The sequence below is a fragment of the Bubalus kerabau genome, chromosome 7 (genome assembly GCF_029407905.1).
Source record: "Bubalus kerabau isolate K-KA32 ecotype Philippines breed swamp buffalo chromosome 7, PCC_UOA_SB_1v2, whole genome shotgun sequence".
Lineage (NCBI taxonomy): Eukaryota > Metazoa > Chordata > Mammalia > Artiodactyla > Bovidae > Bubalus > Bubalus kerabau.
This window is the reverse complement of record NC_073630.1, coordinates 46,142,366-46,164,523: the sequence shown is the minus strand read 5'-3', so window position 1 is coordinate 46,164,523 and position 22,158 is coordinate 46,142,366. Positions and strand designations below refer to the sequence as shown.

Sequence of the window (22,158 nt, the reverse complement as noted above, 5' to 3'; positions counted from 1 at the left end):
CCTATCTTCCATTTTCTCTTTTTCCTCTTTCTGAGGTTGCCCTTGTTTTGACATGTGCCTCTGAGTCCTCTTTTCTTTCTCTTCTGGGACACCCGTCACTGTGTTTAGAGCCCAGCCTAATCCAGGATGGGTTTTATCTTGAAACCCTTAACTTCATTGCAGATACCTTATTTCTAATTAAGGTAGCATTTACAAGTTCTTGGTATACCTTTTGGAGTCTTCCCTGGTGGCTCAGTATGTAAAGATTCTGCCTGCAATACAGGAGACCTGGATTTGATCCCTGGGTTGGGAAGATCCCCTGGAGAAGGGAATGGGCAACTCACTCCAGTATTCTTGCCTCGAGAATTCACTGGACAGAGAATCCTGGTGGACTACGGACCGTGGAGTGACAAAGAGACAGACATGACCGAATGACTAACACTTTCACTTTCATACGTTTTGAGGAACACCATTCAACCCACTCTAATGACCCTATTTATCTTTTTTTTTTTTGACTTTCTTTTTTTTTCTTGCAGGAAATTATATTGATTTTAAGAGTTATATTCCTAACGTTTGCTCTGAATATTTAATGCTCTTGAAATACATTTTCAGTTCCTCTTAAAAGGAAAATGACTCTGTGTCTTCTGCCATACAGAATGTGGATGCTATGAACAGCATTCCATTCTGGGAGTTGAAATAGCATGCAACTGAGAAATTGTAATGCTGAATTTTTATTTCTTTCTGCTCCATAACCTTTTGATTTAAAAAAAAAAAACATGTCTACATTTTGTCTTATTCCTTTTTTTCATGTTTCAGGCATAAATTACACACCGAACTAACTTGTTTCTGGGTTAAATGGTAGCAGTGGACATCACACTCTTCTTGTGTTTGAATTCTAGAGGCATGAACCCATAAAAGCATTCCTGAGTGTTGACTGTAGATCATGTGGTGGTAACATCATCAGTATAGAACAGAAATGAGTATATATAAGCTTTGTAACTGTGGTCAAGTTTTACATTTTTCATTTAGTTACCTCCTAGAAAGTTTGAAATTTCAAAAATGTCAGCAAAATATTGATTATGAATAGGTTTTAGGTTTATAATGATACATGATATTATGCACTTGCTAGTTCCACAGTCCCTCTGTCTCAAGATTGAGTATAAAAACTGTCTGCAGAGTAGATTTATTCATACCGATCCTGTTTTCTTGCAAAAATCCTTAAACACATCAAGTAATATGTAGACTGAATATATTAACATGAGGTTGTAAACTATATTTTTAAGGTTACAGTTATAACTTTTTAAGTGTGATAAAATATCTTCCCTTTTACTCTCGTCAATAAAGTCTGTCATTTATCGTACTAAAGCCTTTATGACTGAGCAAATGACAGGCCTTTTGCTGAAGCAATACCAAGTCTCACTGAGTGTAATTCAGTCCGCATCCTGGCAGTTTTTCCCAAGCTACGTCTGTGTGTAGGTTTCATTCTTCATTCTGAAACAGCATAGTGGTGCCAGTGAGCTTGGTAGCTTTGTGTAGTTTTCCTTTATTTCCTTACTTTTGGTTCATTGCTAGTAAATTCTCAGTCACCATCAGTTTCTTCAGCTTTGCTCATTACAACATGAATAATTATAAAAAATTAAAAATAAGTTGGGAGGTGCTTCTTTTAAGAATGGAGATCATTCTTGCCTAATCTATTCTGTCTTAAAAATGATAAAACAGAAGTCTACGTAGAAAAGTGAAGTGACTTGTCAGAGACTGAGTCATGTATTACTGGTGAGGTCTCAAAAGCTTGAGATAGCAACCACATTGTTCTTTGCACTACTTTTACTGCCTTTTAAGTTGCAGTCACTACAGAAACCTTTTTTGAATGTAAATAATGAAATGTGAGCTTTTAATCTCAGCAGAAATAAAGTATTCCTTACTTCAATGTTTATTTCTAAGATATACTCAAAATCAGCTCAATTTGAAGCTATACTTGGTAATTAAGATTCTTATGTTTATCATCAAAGTCTGTTTCAAAGAGAAGAATCATTCTAGATATTTCAAAATACTGCAAGATTACAAAGACTAAGAGAGAAGTAGGAGCCTCATCACCAAGATAGTGATCATTGTCATCTATTTCTTCCAAGTCTTTTTTGTCTCTGCATTATATTCATTCCAGTCAATGGTGTCAGTTTTGTTCTTTGCTTTTTAACTGATTATAAGCATTTTCCTTTTTATCAAGTTTCCTTTAAAAGGATCATTTTTTAATGGATGTGCACAATTTTGTTGTTTGGTATACCATCATTTGTTTAACACCCCCTCTTACAAAAGCTGAACTCTTTGGTATAAATCATGCTTAAATTAGATCATTGAATATATTTCTTGTTGGATTTGGTGACTTCTTAGCTTAGGACCCCTGCCTGTTTAGGAAGGCAAGGTTGGTAGCTCTTGGGTATGGACTGCCGGAGAAATGCCGTTACAGTGACCTCTGTGGCCTTGTCCAAATCCAAGTCCATGTTTGCTTTTGCTCATGCCTACTACTACTTTACTTAAAGTCCTTTTGCAGCTTTGATTAGATAAAATGATGTTTTAATTGGCATGTTCTTGATCACCATGTTTTTCTTGGTTCCAGTGGTTCAGGCCTTATCCTTGCTTTAGTAACAGGTTGGAGGAGAAGGAAAATAACTCCATAGTGATATGCTTTGATTGCCGGATACATTTTGACGTCAGAAACATTAAAATGAGGGACGATGTGTGTCTTAGAACCAAGGAAATAGAATTTGCAACATTACACTCATTGAGCGTGTTAGGTGTTTTTTGCTTTCTTTCTAGAATTATATGAGGTATCAGTAGATACTGTTCTTCCCATTTATAAATGAGGAATTGTGTTACAGAGAATGGAGTGACTTGCTCATGACCAGTGTAATTGAACATGATAGAGCTGGGCTTCAAGCACACATAAGCTTGACTTTATCGCAAAAATGCTGTGAAATGTTAATCTGCATTAGCTGTTTTTTTTTTTTTTTAACTTCAAACTAAAGAACATCAGTCAAATGGCTATTTCTTTTTGCTTGCTTTCATACACATAATGGACTCTTTTGTTCTAAAGAAAGATGAGAGTAAACAAAATGAAAATGAGTGCCTGAAACCTCATGACCCGGGGTGTTCTGTTAACATTTGTACGTACAGTGTTGCCCATTCTGGATTGGGGGCAGCCCTCATCCTGGACCTAGTGTGAAGGGTCTGCCCCTGAAGTTGTACAGCACCTTGTGGGATGGAGAGTTTCCTGCCTAAAATGCCAGTAAGGGTGTCTCTTGACCAGCATTGGTCTGTATTGAAGAACAGGGGGTTTGGAGTGAAGTGTGTACCAGGGTTCCTATTCCATCTCTACCATTTCCTAGGATGGTCTTGAGCCATTAATTGAACTCTTCTAAGGCTGTTTTTTTTTTTTTTCCATTTATTTTATCTCGTTATTTCCACTCTCCCAAGTAAGGTAGCTTTAACATTTCCCCCTTCTGTGTGGAAATTCCTTATTGGCATGCAAGATGCAAAAGGAGCATAGTTACAAAGCCTAGAGAGGAAGCAAGACCACGTGCGCATTGTCTGCTCTTAGGCAAGTTCTGCCATGGTGGTGGCTCGACCAGGACTTCTTTTAAATCATTTTTTTGTTTCCAGTTTTTTAAAGAACATCATCCTAATCCATGAGTTGTAGTATTGCAATACAGCTACCTGTTTCTGCCTGTGAATGTGTGCAAAAAGTATAATATTTTCACACAAACTTATATGCAGAGTACATCATGAGAAACGCTGGACTGGAAGAAGCACAAGCTGGAATCAAGATTGCCGGGAGAAATATCAATAACCTCAGATATGCAGATGACACCACCCTTATGGCAGAAAGTGAAGAGGAACTCAAAAGCCTCTTGATGAAAGTGAAAGAGGAGAGTGCAAAAGTTGGCTTAAAGCTCAACATTCAGAAGACTAAGATCATGGCATCTGGTCCCCTCACTTCATGGGAAATAGATGGGGAAACAGTGGAAACAGTGTCAGACTTTATCTTTTTGGGCTCCAGAATCACTGCAGATGGTGACTGCAGCCATGAAATTAAAAGACGCTTACTCCTTGGAAGGAAAGTTATGACCAACCTAGATAGCATATTCAAAAGCAGAGACATTACTTTGCCAACAAAGGTTCGTCTAGTCAAGGCTATGGTTTTTCCTGTGGTCATGTATGGATGTGAGAATTGGACTGTGAAGAAGGCCGAGCGCCGAAGAATTGATGCTTTTGACCTGTGGTGTTGGAGAAGACTCTTGAGAGTCCCTTGGACTGCAAGGAGATCCAACCAGTCCATTCTGAAGGAGATCAGCCCTGGGATTTCTTTGGAAGGAATGATGCTAAAGCTGAAACTCCAGTACTTTGGCCACCTCATGCGAAGAGTTGACTCATTGGAAAAGATTCTGATGCTGGGAGGGATTGGGGGCAGGAGGAGAAGGGGACGACAGAGGATGAGATGGCTGGATGGCATCACTGACTCAATGGACGTGAGTCTGAGCGAACTCCGGGAGATGGTGATGGACAGGGAGGCCTGGCGTGCTGCAGTCCATGGGGTCGACTGAACTGAACTGAACTGAAGTTGCAAATGGAGAAGGCAATGGCACCCCATTCCAGTACTCTTGCCTAGAAAATCCCATGGACGGAGAAGCCTGGAAGGCTGCAGTCCATGGGGTCGCTGAGGGTCAGACACGACTGAGCGACTTCACTTTCACTTTTCACTTTCATGCATTGGAGAAGAAAATGGCAACCCACTCCAGTGTTCTTGCCTGGAGAATCCCAGGGACTGGGGAGCCTGGTGGGCTGCCATCTGTGGGGTCGCCCAGAGTCGGATATGACTGAAGTGACTTAGCAGCTTAGCAAGTTGCAAATAATATTCAGTATTGTTGAAATGGCATCTAGAAGATACTGTATTTCTCTTTTTAAAACTGTTTTACTTATTTATTTATCTGTTATTGGCTGTGCCGGCTCTTTGTTTCTGTGTGGGCTCATCTCTAGTGAGCAGGGGCTGCTCCAGATGCGGTGCGTGGGCTGCTCATTGCGGTGGCTTCTCTTGTGCAGCATGGGCTCTAGAGCACGTGTAGGCTCAGTAGTTGTGGCTCATAGGCTTAGTTGCTCTATGGCATGTGGGCTTCTCCTGGATTAGGGAAAAAGCCAGAGAGTGTCCCCTGCATTGGCAGGCCAATTATTTACCAGTGAGCCACCAGGGAAGCCCTGTATTTCTTTCCAAGTCAGTACTTGGTAGAGCTCTTTTTGTATTAAGTTTCCAGTTTTTAAGTAGATATTCAGTTTATATAAATTAATTTTGTAAATGTATATGACATTCTTTATTCTTACACTGAACTTAGAACTATTTTATGTTGACTTTTTATTTCAAATGTCTTGGTTTAGGGTGACAAGAACAATTTAAGATGTGACAAGATGTGCAAATTAGCTATTTTGGGTTGTTTCTCAAAGAGAAGGAAGCTCCAATTTTTTTCAGGCATCTCAAAAATTCATTGGGTAATAAGTGACTTCTTAGACTTCTATAGTTTAAACTTAACAAGCTAAATTTCTTTGATGATGTACATATATTAGGCAACTTACCTTTTTTTTTTTTTGTCATTTTTAGGATTCTGAGTAACAATAAGATATCCGAGCTGAAGAATGGTTCATTTTCTGGGTTAAGTCTCCTCGAAAGATTGTGAGTATTTTTTTATTATCATCTCTTATTGGTATTTTGTTTAATACATTTCCAATGTAAGTCTGTTACTAAGCTATCAACTTTTCAAAATAAAATTTGTTTTCCCATTATGAAACATATGAGAATTTTTTTTTTCCAGAATTGAATTTTAAAAAGCAATACATTAAAGCAGAGGAGGGTGAGCTTTTGGTAAGGGCCAGATAGTAAATAATTTAGGCTTTGTGGGCCGTGTGGTCTCTGTCACTGTGACCCACTTATGCCATTGTCTGGAGAAAGCAGCCACAGACAGTACATGCACGAATCAGTGTGGAGGTAACTTTGCTTACAAAACAGGCTGTGCAGCATGGTTTGATGACGTGTGGCTTTTAAAGCCTCAGTGCTGTTTTGAAATTCTGTCATGAAATGTGTGTAGAATTTAAAAAAAAAAAAAAACCTCATCCAAGGGGAAGTACTTTTGTATAAATTTAATATTTTATTCAGCCATCTTTGAATGGGATCCTTTTGTTTTGCTTAACAGTTAGGTCTAGTTTTGCTTCTGACCAGATGTGTGACAAGTGTCACTTATTTTTTGCCTTGGTGACTTTTGCACAGTGGATCTTTAATTTGCTTGTATGCTGAATGCTACTCTAGGATCATGTTTCCAATTCCCATATTACTCATATGCTTCAGATAACGTTTCAGATACAGCAGGGAGCCGGTCACACAGTGAGCATCTCCGTTTGTGTTGGATAACAGACTTCTTCATTTTCTTAGTTCTCATTTCTTCCTTTTCTCTACTCCTGTGTGGCCTTTCCTTGACCGTTTCACTTGGTGTCTTCTCCCACAACTGATTCCCACAGGACTTCATTGCTTTGATCTCAGATGTGTTATTTAAGCACATAGCATCTAAAATTCTTCATCTTTTTCTTTTATTGAGATCAAATGTCTTTGAATTAGGTTATATTAGGGCCTTCCAGCTCCCCCTCTACTCATTTACATATACACATATAGCAATGCATTTACATTTACCTATGTAATATATGCATTTACATGTATATAGCAGTGCATTCATGTGTGCATGTGTACATATAATCATGTATATACACACGTGTACACATACACACCTATAAAATGATCTTTACACAGTAGTGCTTAATTCTCAGATTTTTTTTTTTTTTTTTTTTCTGTTTTCATTTGAGGCTTCCTGTCTTGTTCCGCATTGTCTGTTTGCTTCCGAGGATGCTAGCTGTACCTTGTGTCCAGGCCTTTCCTTGAGAGAACCATCCACACACATTTCATGGTCACTGATCCAGTAATGGGTATTTGACACAGTTGAATCCAGTTGAGATTTGCTTGGGGCTTTGGGGAGAGGAGTTTGCTCCCTGTCATCAGAAAGATGGTTGGACTTCTGGTACAGAAGCCACCGTGCTGCGGGCTTGGGCAGAGCTGACGCACAGAGGAGAGTGGGGTAGGCCCGTTGGGTGAGTGGAGGGAGCTGGCACGACCTCCCTGAAGCAGGACTCCCTCTGGACTGTTGGAGTCGTAAGAGGTGGCATGATCCTGTTTAGTTTTCTATTCCTTGTAATAAAAGTCATCGTGCTGACAGATACCCTGTCACACGCAGCACAGTATCAGGCCCTGCATGTAGGTGCTCAGTGATGCAGGATCAGCGAGGTTTGCCCTTTCCAAGGGAAGGGTAATGGACACTCCAGGGAGCTGTGGTGTCTCTTGTGTTCAGAAACATAAGTTACTTTTGGCACCAGGATTGCTCTGGTGGTTCATGCACATCAGAAGTGTGGACAGCATTGTGGTAGTGGGGGTTTTGACCTCAACATAGGAAATCCGGGGGTACACAATTCAGCCTGTGGCAGTGATGTAGTATTTTGATAGATTCAGTTCAGTTCAGTTCAGTTGCTCAGTCGTGTCCAACTCTTTGCGACCCCATGAATCACAGCACGCCAGGCCTCCCTGTCCATCACCATCTCCTGGAGTTCAATCACGTCCATCGAGTCAGTGATGCCATCCAGCCATCTCATCCTCTGTCATCCCCTTTTCCTCCTGCCCCCAATCCCTCCCAGAATCAGAGTCTTTTCCAGTGAGTCAACTCTTCGCATGAGGTGGCCAAAGTACTGGAGTTTCAGCTTCAGCATTATTCCTTCCAAAGAACACCCAGGATTGATCTCCTTCAGAATGGACTGGTTGGATCTCCTTGCAGTCCAGGGGACTCTCAAGAGTCTTCTGCAACACCACAGTTCAAAAGCATCAATTCTTCGGCGCTCAGCCTTCTTCACAGTCCAACTCTCGCATCCATACATGACCACTGGAAAAACCATAGCCTTGACTAAACGGACCTTTGTTGGCAAAGTAATGTCTCAGCTTTTCAATATGCTATCTAGGTTGGTCATAACTTTTCTTCCAAGGAGTAAGCGTCTTAATTTCATGGCTGCAGTCACCATCTGCAGTGATTTTGGAGCCCAAAAAGATAAAGTCTGACACTGTTTCCACTGTTTCCCCATCTATTTCCAGTGAAGTGATGGGACCAGATGCCATGATCTGTGTTTTCTGATAGATTAACCCATGTATATTTTCCTTACCTGTTTCCTAATTGCTCTGCCTCAGGAGAATGGATAACAGAACAGAAAAAAAGACTCTTTGATCAGTGAGTTCCTGAAGTCTTAGTCCAAATGTAGAAAAGAGGTTTCAGTAGATGTGAAAAATTATTCCTTACCTTGATACATATTCTGTGGGCTAATTGTGGAGTTAGAGGGAGTGTAGATAGAGCTTACATGCTGGTGGGTCCTCAGGAAAGGGCTCTGTCTTTGTCTTCCTCCCTGTTCCTACCTGGGATGAGGAGGAGATAGGCGAAAAGACAGGGAAAAAGATCATGTGAAGTCAGTAAAAGGTCCTGGATCCAAAGGGGCATCTGAGGCCTCTTTCCTGGGGAAGCAAAATCCCAGATTTCCCAGGACCCAGCATGACGTGGGAGCAGGAGAGCTGATTGTGTAGCCATTGAAGTGTGTGGGCTAGGACCGTCTGTCGAAGGGTTTATCGAAGGGTTTCCCCAGGGAGCGGTAGGATAGGCTTGGGGCTTGTTATCAGAGAGAGGACGCTCTCTCTGCAGAATCCTGCTGGTTGCCAGGAAGTACTTGAGAAGCGTCCTGGGCTGGTTCTGGGAACCCAACTTAAGACCGAGCTAGCTGGATAAATGACTTCTTGTTTGCATAAATGACATTTTTTCAAATCTTTCAAAAATTACCTGAAAACACTGTAGCAGACTTACTCCTTTAACACTTCCCAGAATGGGATGTGGTATAAAAAGCAAGTGGTAGGTCCAAGAATTATTCAGACTAGGGCCAAAACTGTAAAAGTCTGGCCTTAAAGTTCCTGTAGCCAGGCCATGCAGAATAAGAGAGGGGCTTAGTAGTGCTGGGCAGGGTGCTTGGAGTAGAACAGTAGGGGCTGGCTGGGTTGAACTAGCTAGCACATGTGCCCCAGAGATGGAGTAAAACCTGCAAGGCAAGCTGTCTTGGCAGTTCTTTTGGGTTGAAGAGTGGATTTCTTAAGAGGATTAGTTTTCTCTTTTTTTCCACAAAATAAAACTGGTGCTGGTAGACACACTCCTTCTTACAAACTCCATCTAGAAAGGAACCTTTTTCTTTAGGCTTTGTTCTTCCAAATGTTTGGTTTTCGTTTGGGAGCTTTCTTGTTTTCCATCATTTGTATTTGCTTTTGTCCCTCATAAGAAAGTAGCAGAGTGTGTGGTGTGTGTGCTTGTCTTTAAAAATTTTTATTTGAGTATAGTTGATTTTCATCATTGTGTTAGTTTCAGGTGTACAGCAAAGTGAATCAGTTATACACATACATACTCTTTTATTTTTTTAGATTCTTTTGAGTTTTTCTTCAGGGTTTGGGGTTTTTATTTTTAGGACATAATACCTCTTTCTGACATCTTGGAAACTAGTTTCCTAGTGATGATCTACTTTTTTAAAAGATTAATTGGCATTCTTTTAAAAGTGTGTGCCATGGATAAGTGATGTAGATATATTGTATCGTGTTAATTAAAACCATTAAAAAGGTAAATGGTCTAACATCAAGGCTTGGTACAAGTATTGTCTCAATCATTATTAAGTCTTTCCTGAGTAGCTAATCTAAATTTGTTCAGCAGATATTTATTAATTGCCCACACTGTCTTAGGATTGGGATTCATTGGTGAATCCCAATCCTTTGTTGTCAAAGGTCCTGTCTTTAAAGAGTTTATGTTGTGATGGGGAGAAATAGAATAGACATAGCAAGCAAATTGATAGCATAAGTACAGGTGTCCCTGCTCCAGGTTCCATCCTGCATGGTATGGAGGACTGACTCTACTCTACCATTTTATATAAAGGACTTGAATGTCTGGATATTGGTGTTTGTGGGGGTCCTGGAACTACAGGAATGACTGTACTATGGGTAAAGAAACATACAGCAGGGAGTGGCGTTTGTGCACCTATGCACTACGTATGTGAGTTTTGTATGGTGATAGTGTGAAGGCTTAGAGCAAGTGATTGAGCCTTGAGGAAAGAATATTATAGGCAGCCGGACCTGTAGGTGCAAAAGCTGTGCTGTGAAACGTGTTGCTTGTGTTTGAGAGCAGCAAGGAGACCAGAGTGAGGCCAAAGAGGTATTAGTGGGACAGATTCTAGAGGGTTATTGTAAGGACCTTGGCTTTCACTGTGAGCTACTGTGAGCAGTAGTCATATATGGATGTGAGAGTTGGACTATAAAGAAAGCTGAGCGCCGAAGACTTGATGCTTTTGAACTGTGGTGTTGGAGAAGACTCTTGAGAGTCCCTTGGACTGCAAGATCATCCAACCAGTCCATTCTAAAGGAGATCAGTCCTGAATGTTCATTGAAAGGACTGATGCTGAAACTAAAGCTCCAATACTTTGGGCACCTGATGGGAAGAACTGACTCACTGGAAAAGACCCTGATGCTGAGAAAGATTGATGGCAGGAGGAGAAGGGGATGACAGAGGATGAGATGGTTGGATGGCATCACCGACTCAATGGACATGAGTTTGAGTAAGCTCTGAGGGTTGGTGATGAACAGGGAGGCCTGGTGTGCTTCAGTCCATGGGGTCTCAAAGAGTCGGACATGACTGAGCGACTGAACTGACTGACTGACTGACTGTGAGCAGAGGGCCTTCCCAGGTGGTGCTAGTGGTAAACAACTCATCTGCCAGTGCAGGAGACGAGAGAGATGCAGATTTGATTCCTGGGTCCAGACAGTCCCTTGAAGAAGGGCATAGCAACCCACTCCAGCATTCTTACCTGGAGAATCCCTTGGACGGCGGCTCCTGGCAGGCTTGATCCATTGGGTCTCAAAGAGTCAGACACGACTGAAGTGACTTAACACGCACGCACTGTAAGCAGATGCTCTGGCTGCTGGAATGAGGGGTTGGGATAAGGAGGAAGTAGGGAAGTGAAACGAAAGTTGCTCAGTTGTGTCCGACTTTTCGCAACCACATGGACCATACAGTCCATGGAATTCTACAGGCCAGAATACTGGAGTGGGTAGCCTTTCCCTTCTCCAGGGTATCTTCCCAACCCAGAGATCGAAGCCAGGTCTCCTGCATTGCAGTCAGATTCTTTACCACCTGGGCCACAAGAGAAGCCCAAGAATACTGGAGTGGGTAGCCTATCCCTTCTCCAGCAGATCTTCCCCGCCCAGGAATCAAAATGGGGTCTGCTGCGTTGCAGGCAGATTCTTTACCAACTGAGCTTTCAGTTCAGTTCAGTCACTGTCCAACTCTTTGCAACCCCATGAACCGCAGCATGCAAGGCCTCCCTGCCCATCACCAACTCCTGGAGTTTACCCAAACTCATGTCCATTGTGTCGGTGATGCTATCCAACCATATCATCCTCTGTCGTCCCCTTCTGCTCCTGCCCTCAATCTTTGCCAGCGTCAGGGTCTTTTCAAATGAGTCAGCTCTTCTCATCAGGTGACCAAAGTATTGGAGTGTCAGCTTCAACCAGTTCTTCCAAAGAACACGCAGGACTGATCTCCTTTAGAATGGACTGATTGGATCTTCTTGCAGTCCAAGGGACTCTCAAGAGTCTTCTCCGACACCACAGTTCAAAAGCATCAATTCTTAGGCACCCAGCTTTCTTCATAGTCCAACTCTCACATCCATACGACTATTGGAAAAGCAATAGCCTTGACTAGACAGACCTTTTTGTTTTTGAGCCTTCAGGGAAGTGTTAAATCTAAGGTAATTTAAAGCCCATAATCTCTGTTTAGAGACTAGTGCCCTCACCTGGACTGGTGGTTGTCCAACTTTGTGTGCAGTAGAATCACTTGGGAGGACTTGATAAAGCACAAACTAGAGCTCCTGATACTGTGTTGGTTTTTGATGTGGCTGTGAGATGTCCAGATGTAGGTGTTGAGTTAGACAGCTGTGTATGCAATAGGGAACTCAAGGGAATGGTGAGGTTGGGCTACAGATACAGTTGTGAGCCTAGAGAGGGGTGGTGATGATTGCCTCAGAGAAAGTAGTTGTGGCACACAGGCTTTAGTTGCCCACGGGGTGTAACATCTTCCCAGCCTAGGGATCGAACCCGCGTCCCCTCCATTGGCATGCAGATTCTTACCCACTCTTCCACCAGGGAAGAAAGACTTAGGTCTTTTAACAACTGTTAAGATACTCCTTTAATTTTGTTGATGCAATTCTTGTGTGCCTTTTCATTTATATTTTAATGATGCAACATTGAGATTTAGCTGTATATCCTCAACTTAGACTTGTGTTCACTAAGTCTGAAAGTTGTGGGTTGGTAAAGGCAGGGAGGGAGGGCAATGTTAAATGAAAGAATTTGACTATAAATATCTTTTGGCAATGCCTGATTAATATGGCTATTATTAAATATTATATAATATGTCAAGGATTTTTTTTATTATTGAAGAAAAAGTGCATCTTTAAATCATATTATAGTCCTCGGTTATTCATGAGAGGTATTTTGTAGAAACACATGCAGTACATCATTGACCACAAATTTATGTACTGCTTTAGCTAAATCACTTCCCGTTGTAGATACTCTTTAAAATCTGATAACTGAAACATATGTATTAAAAAAATAGAACTGACATTGTATATTTCTTTTTGCAGAACTTTTTGCTTATATAGGTCAAAAACATTGATTCAGGTTTTTCCTAAAATCATATCTTTGCAATAAAGAATTGGGGTTGGTTGTGGTGGGGGAGGGGGGTGGGGAGATGAGAACTAATAAATTGAGCCTGAGGACTAGTTGTAATTCATGGGACTAAAAATAGTGGGAACAAAATTTGTATTAAAATTTTCAACATATAGAAAATTGAAAGAATGATGTAGTAATCTCCCACATTACCAATTTACCTACTCAGTCATTAATAACAGCACGTCATCATTGTTTTCCTTTATATTGGAGTATGCCTACATATACATGTTTGCTGAATGATTTGAAAGTCAATTGCAGACATCATGACCTTCTGCTTTTATTGAGAAATATTAGTACTTATGAATGAGATGCAGCAGTTTCTACATTGTCTGACTATGAATATCCTAATGATTTTGTGGCTAGCTGTAATTGACTAAAAAGACTTTTATGGTGAAGGTCAGGTAGTGTAATCCTGTCTCTCAGCCATGGTTTACTTTTCCATCCATTTATCATCTGTCCCAGCCTGTTCTGGCTGCTGTAACGAGATGCCATTAGCTGGTTGGCTTATGAACAGCAGACATGTATATCTCTCAGTTCTGGAGGCTGAGAAGTCCAAGATCAAGGCTCTGGCAGGTTTGGTGTCTGGTGAGGGCCCACTTCCTACTTGGCCATCTTTTTGCTGCAGTTTCTCTTATGTAGTGGAAGGGGAAGCGGGAGCTCTCTGGGTCACTTTTACAATGGCATTAACCTCATTCATGAAGTTTCTACTCTTATAACCTATTCACCTCCCAAAGGCCCCATCTTTGTGGAACATAAAATCTGAGTTCTGATTAATGAAATACTTACTTAGTAATGTTAACCAGAATAGACTCTATACTATATTAAAAGAATGTTTCCTATATTTATAGAATTGCAAGGTACTTGGGGGTTCAGTTTTATGTAGAAGAACCTGGCTCTGATTTGTAGAGGGGGTGGAGTGGGATTGCAGTTTTGCTGCTAGCTTACAGAAGAAGGCTTAACGCATAAGGTTGGGAGTGAGACATGGAGAAGGCAGAACAGGGTTTGTTGGCAGATGTTTATGTGCACAGGAGTCACTGGTTGCGCCTGGAGAGAAGAGTTCTTGATAATTTCTGGTCAACCTCCATCGCTTGGTATGAAACAGCATTGAGAGCGCAGGAGGCCAATGTGGATGGCACGTGGAGAGAGCTGGGTTTACAACAGGGACTGACCAGTGCTGTGAGGAGCAGAGAGCCAGTTTCATCAGGCTGTTTTTGTGAAATTGCCAGGAAGCCTGCCTACAAACCAGTCCTAGTGGTACAGCTTTGTCTATATTGATCGTTTGAATGAGCCATTAAGGAAAAAGAGCATATTATGAAGCAGGCCATACGACAGTTTTCATCAGCTGATGTCAGTAAAATTGAACGTGCCTCCCTCACTGGATGACAGGAAACACGTGGATCTGAGCCCACTGCAGTGACTTCCCCAGTGTCTGTTTCTTAAGCACCAGTAGACCAAACAGGTCAGATGCCTGAGGAAGTGAACTGAGTATTTTTCTGCTAAGTAGTTTAGGCTGCTTCTCACAGGCTAGACTGCCCACGATAGGGCAGTAGTGACAAATGACCCCAGAGACATGTCACCTCAGTGTTGTGATAACAGGCGGCACCAGTGGTCCAGGATCTGCTTTCAGGAAAGCTTTTTATTTCTCAAATAAGTGAGGTACTGAAGGACCCGAGAGGTACATGCTACCCTGGGTTTGTACTGCCCTTTGCTCTGCATTTTTGCATTGTTTCACCAACTCTGTGTGTGTGTGGGGGTGGGGGTGAGGTGGGGGTGGGGGGTGTAAGTCACTTTAGTCTTGTCCAACTCTTAGAGACCCTGTGGACTGTAGCCCATCAGGTTCCTGTGTCCATGGGATTCTCCAGGCAAGAATACTGGGGTGGATTGCTATGCCCTCCTCCAAGGATCTTCCTGACCCAGGGATTATGTTTACTGCATTGGCATGCGGGTTCTTTACCACTAGCGCTACCTTGGAAGTCCAGTTATGAGAATAATGATGGATAATTAGGAGGATTGATGCCAGAAGCTCACACAAACATGGAAGGGGAAATGTTGCCTTTGTTTGGGAAAGACTCCCAGGTGAAGAGAAGTTGGGAAGGGTTTCTGTTCACAGTCTGACCTGAGGTGCTCTGAGAGATGACCAGAGGCCACTCAGGCCTCCAGTGGGCAAGGTTATGAGTGAGTCCTGATGAATGGGCCCACTTTGGGTGTCTAGTAGAGTCGAACTGTGGGCCAGCCATTGGCTGGCCTGTGGGAAGCGGGCCACTGTTCTCCTTCTCAGTGCTCCTGTGGCTGAGGATCGCTCTCTACAAATGTTAGCTGGTCGCTTGTGTGGGGTGACTGGAGAGTTTCAGCTGAGCCCAAGCAGAACCTTTGAAAGTGAAAGTTTCTCAGGTGTGTCCGACTCTTTGCAACCCCATGGACTATACAGTCCATGGAATTCTCCAGACCAGAATACTGGAGTGGGTAGCCTTTCCCTTCTCCTAGTCTTCCCAACCCAGGGATTGAACCCAGGTTTTCCGCATTGCAGGTGGATTCTTTACCTGCTGAGCCCAAGCAAGCAGAACCTTTAGTGATGGGCCAAATCTGCCCTGGAGGAAGGATCTGGCTGTGATGCTCACTGCTGCCCCCAGTGGTGGCGTGCTGGCATGGAAGGGCCAAGCACCGGAGGAGACTGGGGATACAGTAGCCTCCCCACCCCATCCGAGGTTTCAGTTTCCACAGTTTTATTTACTCATTGTCAACTACAGGTGGAAAATATTAAATGGAAACTTCCAGAAATAAACAATTCCTATGTTTTAAATTACACACCATTCTGAATAGTGTGATGAAATCTCACACCATCCCACCCAGGGTGTGAATCAACCCTTTGTCCCTCACATCCTGCTCCTCAGTCCCTTAGTAGCCATTCCGGTTATCAGATCCACTGTCAAGATATCTCAGTTTGTGTTCAGGTCACCCTCATTTTATTCAGTAACAGTTCCAAAGCATGAGAGTACTGATGCTGACTGTTTGGATGTGCTAAAGAGAAGCTATATGACACTTCTTTAAGTTAAATGGTGAAAGTTCTGGACTTAATAAGGAGAGAAAAAAACTGTATGCTGAGGTTGCTAAGATCCATGGTAGGAATGACTCTTTCTCTGAAATTGTGACCAAAAAAATTGTACTAGTTTTGCTGTTATATCTCACATTGCAAAAGTTATGGTCACAGTTGTGTTAAGTGCTGAGGGAAAAGGCATTGCGTGCATGTTAAGTCACTTGGTCACGTCCGACTCTGTACAACCCTATGGACTGTAGCCTGCCAGGTTCCTCTGTCCGTGGGATTTCCCAGGCAAGAATACTGGAGTGGGTTGCCATGCCCTCTTCCTGGGGATCTTCCTGACCCAGGGATCAAACCCTTGTCTCTTATATCTCCTGTATTGGCAGGCGGGTTCTATACCACTGGGAAAAATGGAAAAGGCATTGCATTTGTACAGTAAGATATTTTGAAAGAGAAAGACCGATTTTATAAACTTTTATCATATTGTTATAATTCTGTTTAATTGTTGTTGATCGCTTACTCTGCCTAATTTACAAATTTTGTCACAGATATGTATGTATAGAAAAAAGGCATAGTATATAAAGGATTCGGCACTATTTCAGTTTCAGGCGTGCACTGGGAGTCTTGGAACGTATTCCACATGGATGGGGGGACTGTTGTCCGTTGTGATTGCTGTCAGATGCCATTGCATGGAGGACTGGTGCATCTTGGCTTTGAGCTATATACTGTGAAATAACACACTGTTTTATAGAAAGCCTCGCCTTAGAAGTCCTGGGAGGAAGAAATATTAACAACCAAATGGTGTGAATTTCAGAGTGTATAGTTTTGAAAACGATTTGAAAATTTTTAATTTAATTATCCTTGTCACCAGTACAGTCTGATTTATTTTGATAATTAAAGTGTAACATACTAAGGAAGAGACTGTAAAAATAATGTATAAGATTGTCATTTAGTCATAACTTTGAATTGGAGTAATGCTATGCTATGCTAAGTCACTTCAGTCGTTTCCGACTCTGTGCGACCCCATAGATGGCAGCCCATCAGGCTCCCCCGTCCCTGGGATTCTCCAGGCAAGAACACTGGAGTGGGCTGCCATTTCCTTCTCCAATGCATGAAAGGGAAAAGTGAAAGTGAAGTCGCTTAGTCGTGTCCGACTCTTAGCGACCCCATGGATTGCAGCCTAACAGGCTCCTCCGTCCATGGGATTTTCCAAGCAAGAGTACTGGAGTGAGGTGCCATTGCCTTCTCCAGAATTGGAGTAATACTAAGATGCATATCTTTTTGACATATACCTTTATTCTATATTGCCCCACACAAATGGCTTCAGAACCAGATTTCTTGATTTTGAATTCTTGCTCTTCCACTTACTACTGGGCTGATTTTAGCTTAGCCTGTTTGGCCTCAGTTTCCTCCCATTCCTATTACTATCATTGCTGTTTTCTGTACAGCAGAATGCCTAAATAGTTCTTAAGTGTTGAGATATAAGTAACTTTTATTTTGTCTTTAACAGGGACCTCCGAAACAATCTTATTAGTAGTATAGACCCAGGTGCCTTTTGGGGACTGTCATCGCTAAAAAGATTGTAAGTGTTTGAATTGCTGGCTTATGAATTTGAACCATTCCTTTTTAAGTAACTGTTAACGTACTTCAAACTTTAACACGATAAAAAAGTGGCTTTTTAATAATTTTTAGAAGTTCATCTAGCCGGGTCTAAGATAGAAAAGCAGACTGTTTAAAGTAAGTAGCTCAGAAGGCAGTTTATTTATACAGCAGTTTGATTTGTTGGTGGCAGATGGTTACATCCCTCTTATGGTAATAAAATGATTATGGTTAGCTTTGCCAGTGGGCATAATCTGTAGATGAGTTTCAACTTACGAATGCATTTAAACAATCTATTGTAAATGCCCTAAAAATTGAGGCCTCTTTCTATTAATGATTTCAAAATCTTGCCAATTTCCTATGTATTTTATCTATATGTTATTTTAAAATCTAAAGACCAGTTTTTATTACTTCCGAGACTAAGCACTCTTGCTTTCCTTATCGTGTTCTTGTCACAACTACTTTGTGAGAGTGCTCATATTTTAGAGGTCACCTGGTGCTTAAGCCATGTGGACTGCACCACTACCCTTCATTCCTTCTGAGTGCATTTATTGAGTGCTGACTGCTTACTGTGCTTGGACTTCCCTGGAAGAACTTACAGACTCTTAGGGGCAAATCGATAGTGAAAATACATCCTAAATAATGTTACTAATCTGCCGGGGAAAGGAGGGGCCACCTGAGATGGGAATGACCTCCATGAGAGCAGCCAGCCTTTAGACTTGACTTTGCTCCTGAAGGGTGAGTATGTATTGAAGAATAACAGAAAGAGCACTGTAAGCAGAGTGGACACAGGTATGAAAAGAACATGTTCTTTGACCAAAGCATTAAGTAGAAAGGGGAAAAGAACATTGGAATGTAAGGTTAGTCAGAAAGAGACCAGGCTTTTGATGACCTCCTGCCATGTTGAAGAATTTCAAATCTATTATTTAGACAGTGGAAGGCTGGCAAAACTTTTTCAGTATGGAGTTGATGTGATCAGATTAGTGACATCAGGGCTGCAGTGGATCAAGCTGGGTTTAGACGTCAGTGAAAGTATTATCAACGTATAGAAATGTAATTGAAGTGGAAAGACAGATCAGCATCAATTCAGTTAAACAAAAATTTATCAAGTCCATCCTCTGTGCCCAGTAGTGAGCCAGCCTCCATAGATACAAAGGTAACTAACTCAGGAACCCCTTGGAAGGTTTGCAGTCTAGTGGAATTATGTATATTAACCAAGATCTTGGATATGGGTTTGGAATATACTTCCAGAGAGATGGAGCCCTAGATGGTGTTCAGCTGTTAAGGGTCTTTGAAGCTGTTGGGACTTGCCAGACGGACACAAGCAGGAGCGTGGAACGTGGCCATCAACAGGCTACATGCATCCCCAGAAATGGACTAGCCCCTAAGATAGTCCTTAGGGAGTGGGGGGCAGCAGCCAGCTGAGCTTGATTTATAACAAAGAGTCATTTTCTCTGTGCTTCTTACTGGGACAGACTGGCACCTTGTTTGGATGGAATGTGAGCCCTCACATAGGGAGGAGGAGGAGGAGTGGAGCTGCTAGAGCTGCCCTATCAAACTCTGGGGCTGAGGCTAAAGCGGTTTTGTTTCAACTGTCCCTCCTGGTGATTCTGATGCTAAAGCTGGAGAATTACTACAACTAGTTGTTCCAAGAGGAGGGAGGAGGATGGTATCATATGGCCAGACAAGTCCACTTATTCTCTCCTTCTCTGATCACGTGACCATCTGTGTTCTGTTTTCTGATAATAGGGAGCTTAATATGATAATATCTGCATGTTGAGGTAGAGATCGAAGGAAACTTGACTCTTAATAAAAAGCAGCTTCATCAGGCTCTTTCAAGCATACTGCAAAATAGCCTGTGTTCTCCATCAGTTCTTTATCCTTCAGTAAATAATTTTTCACATATTGCTGTCCAAAATAAATTTAAAATTTTCTTGTTCAGTAGCACTTAATTTAATTACCATGATTGTCCCAGATGTTGCCTTAGCATTTTTTCATTGCATTACACATTAAGTAGTCTCTGGTGTTCATATCTAGGAAGGTAATTGTCATTTATAATCTTCCCACTAGAAAATTTGGTCTTAATTCCACACAGCTAACTTGGTATACAGCTTGCAAGCTGAGAGAGTTCTGTATGAAAACTCCGTGAGATAGAAAGGTATCTGCTAGTCACTTCTTGACTACAGGCACTTTTTCTTATGAGGCCTTAAATCATTCAGTTGTGCATCTCACTCAGCAGCTACATATAAAGTGTTTCTGTAAGTGTCCCGTGCCTTTACTTTATAGATAATTGGGATCAGGAAGATTAAGTCAGTGGCTTTCTGAAGAATAAACTACCAGAAGTAGGTAAAACCTAGACCCATTCAGTTTCTCTTTTGCTTTATCAACAAAATTCAAGCTGATTCTCAATTCAAATGAAAACTCATTATCAGTACCTAAATTCCATTTTAAATAGGTATAGCTGTAATGAAATTGTTTCCCAAAGAATCAATGGTAATTACACCATTTAAAACTCAGAACTGAGACAAGATAATGAATAGAACTCAAAATGCTTGTTTAAGCAACACTTCACACGATGATGCCTCATTTTCTTAAATAGTAAAGCCCAGAAATAGAAGGAAAATCAGCCGGAATAAAGAAAAGTCCCACACGATTAAATACTTAGCTTTAATATTCTGAGGAGCTAGAGCATAATGAATGTAGATAAAAACTTGTATTGCTTAAGATATTTTTTTAAATCAAAAGTTGCCATAAGTAAGGGAAAACAGAGCTATGAAATTTTTGAATACTAGGGATTACCTAAACTAGCTTTTAAAATATCTAAAGGAAAAAATTAATGAGTAGGTACTGAATTCAAATATGAAGTCTTTGTAATTTCTATCAGACTAATACCCTTCCCCCCCCCCCCCCAATTACCAAGTGTATAATTTACAATCTGACAGTTTTAGTTTAGAAATGGTTGGTATAAGTCTCTAAAGAGTAACTCGGTGAAATTCAAAGAATATGTCCTTCTCTATTACAGAGAATAATACAGACAGTGAAGAAAATACGAGAAAAATATTTTTTAAAGTTTGGCTTAGAAAGCTTGTTTTACTTCTTTTATTGAAATAAAAAATGACCAATAATCCCAAATCTTAATAACTGAGAAAAACAAAGATTCATTGTTTTAGGGCTTTCATAGTAAATCCACTGATGGGAAATGATGAAAGCTATGCTCTCTTATTTGGAGAAATAGTTATCTCCTAATTAAAATAAATCTTAATTGAAGTATAAAATTGTGTTCACTGTGCTTGGTATGAATAAAAATAGTGTGGAAAGAACAAAATACTAAACTTATTACAGATAAAAGGGAAAAAGTTACCTGCATTGAGGAGGATAAAAAAAAATGGTTTCAAAGTAACATTTGATAGGAACTATAAGAAGTTTAGGAGTGACTGAAAAAATATGGGCCATTACCTCGATATTGTGATAAAGTAATTTGGCTTGGAGGCTAAATGACAGATCTGTAAAGTAAAAGCTAGCTCAGTTGTTTTTTCATTACAGTCAATACTTCTGAGTATTTAAGGAATGAAGTTAGCATTAAGTTTCACTTGTTCTTGAGGAAATAAAAGTTTTGGGATTGTGATAATGTACCTTTTTACCTGTTGTCTCTTGGATGTTGCCTTAGATCAGCTCTGTTCCCTAACTTACCAGCGTGATGAGCTGTGTATATCATCTCAGGCAGTAAGATAGATTGGTTTTATCTTGAGTCATTTTACAGGAGTAAATGGTTTTAAATATCGAGGGCACTGTAATTAAACAGCGGTTAGTTTTCTGCGTGCCAGAAGTGAAAGCAAGGATTATTTCTTCTCTCAGTGCTGTACTTGAGATAGGTGAATATGTTAGAGATGCTTAAAAGAAAAGTCTTGTGTGATACCTGGGTGCCATTCTTGAATATGAAATGTATGAAACCTTCATTAACCAGGAGAACTAATTGAAGATACTTTTCCCCTTTCTCCTTAGGGATCTGACAAACAACCGAATAGGATGTCTGAATGCAGATATATTCCGAGGACTCACCAATCTGGTTAGGCTGTAAGTACCTCTGTCTTCCATATTATAATACAAGGAAGCATTTGAACCAGTACCCACATTTTTATGACCACTAATATGTTTAACATTAAAATAGCAACTATAGAGGTTATAGAACTGGTAGGGGGATAGTTCAGTTCAGTCACTCAGTCATGTCCAACTCTTTGCGACCCCATGGACTGTAGCATGCCAGGCTTCCCTGTCCATTACCAGCTCCTAAAGCTTGCTCAAACTTATGTCCATTGAGTCGGTGATGCCATCCAACCATCTCGTCCTCTGTCATCCTGTTCTTCTGCCTTCAACCTTTCCCTGGGAAAGATTGAAGGTAGGGGATAAGGAGCTGGAAATTTAATCATGGAGATAGAATGTCATCAGAATATAATAATGCATGACATCCACTGCTCCACCCGTACATGCACACATGCGATGTAGTATGTGTGCATATTGGACCTAGAGAATAGGTCCATATTGAGAAACATGATCAAAAGCTTTGATGGTTTGGGAAAATTTCTTTGAAGAGGTGAATCTTGAGCTAATGGTCCAGATC

General features: G+C 41.1%; 1 protein-coding gene across 4 annotated transcripts in view; it reads left to right on the top strand.

Moving 5' to 3' along the window:
• ADGRA3 (adhesion G protein-coupled receptor A3) overlaps positions 1 to 22,158 on the top strand; it is a 133,055-nt gene that overhangs the window by 31,772 nt on the left and 79,125 nt on the right. For 3 of the 4 annotated variants that reach the window (XM_055588142.1, XM_055588143.1, XM_055588145.1), the window contains exons 2-4: positions 5,624 to 5,695; positions 17,452 to 17,523; positions 21,543 to 21,614. In XM_055588142.1, coding sequence (XP_055444117.1) covers positions 5,624 to 5,695; positions 17,452 to 17,523; positions 21,543 to 21,614 — 216 coding nt within the window. The remainder of the gene's footprint in view (positions 1 to 5,623; positions 5,696 to 17,451; positions 17,524 to 21,542; positions 21,615 to 22,158) is intronic. The other variant, XM_055588144.1, reaches the window with a different exon arrangement.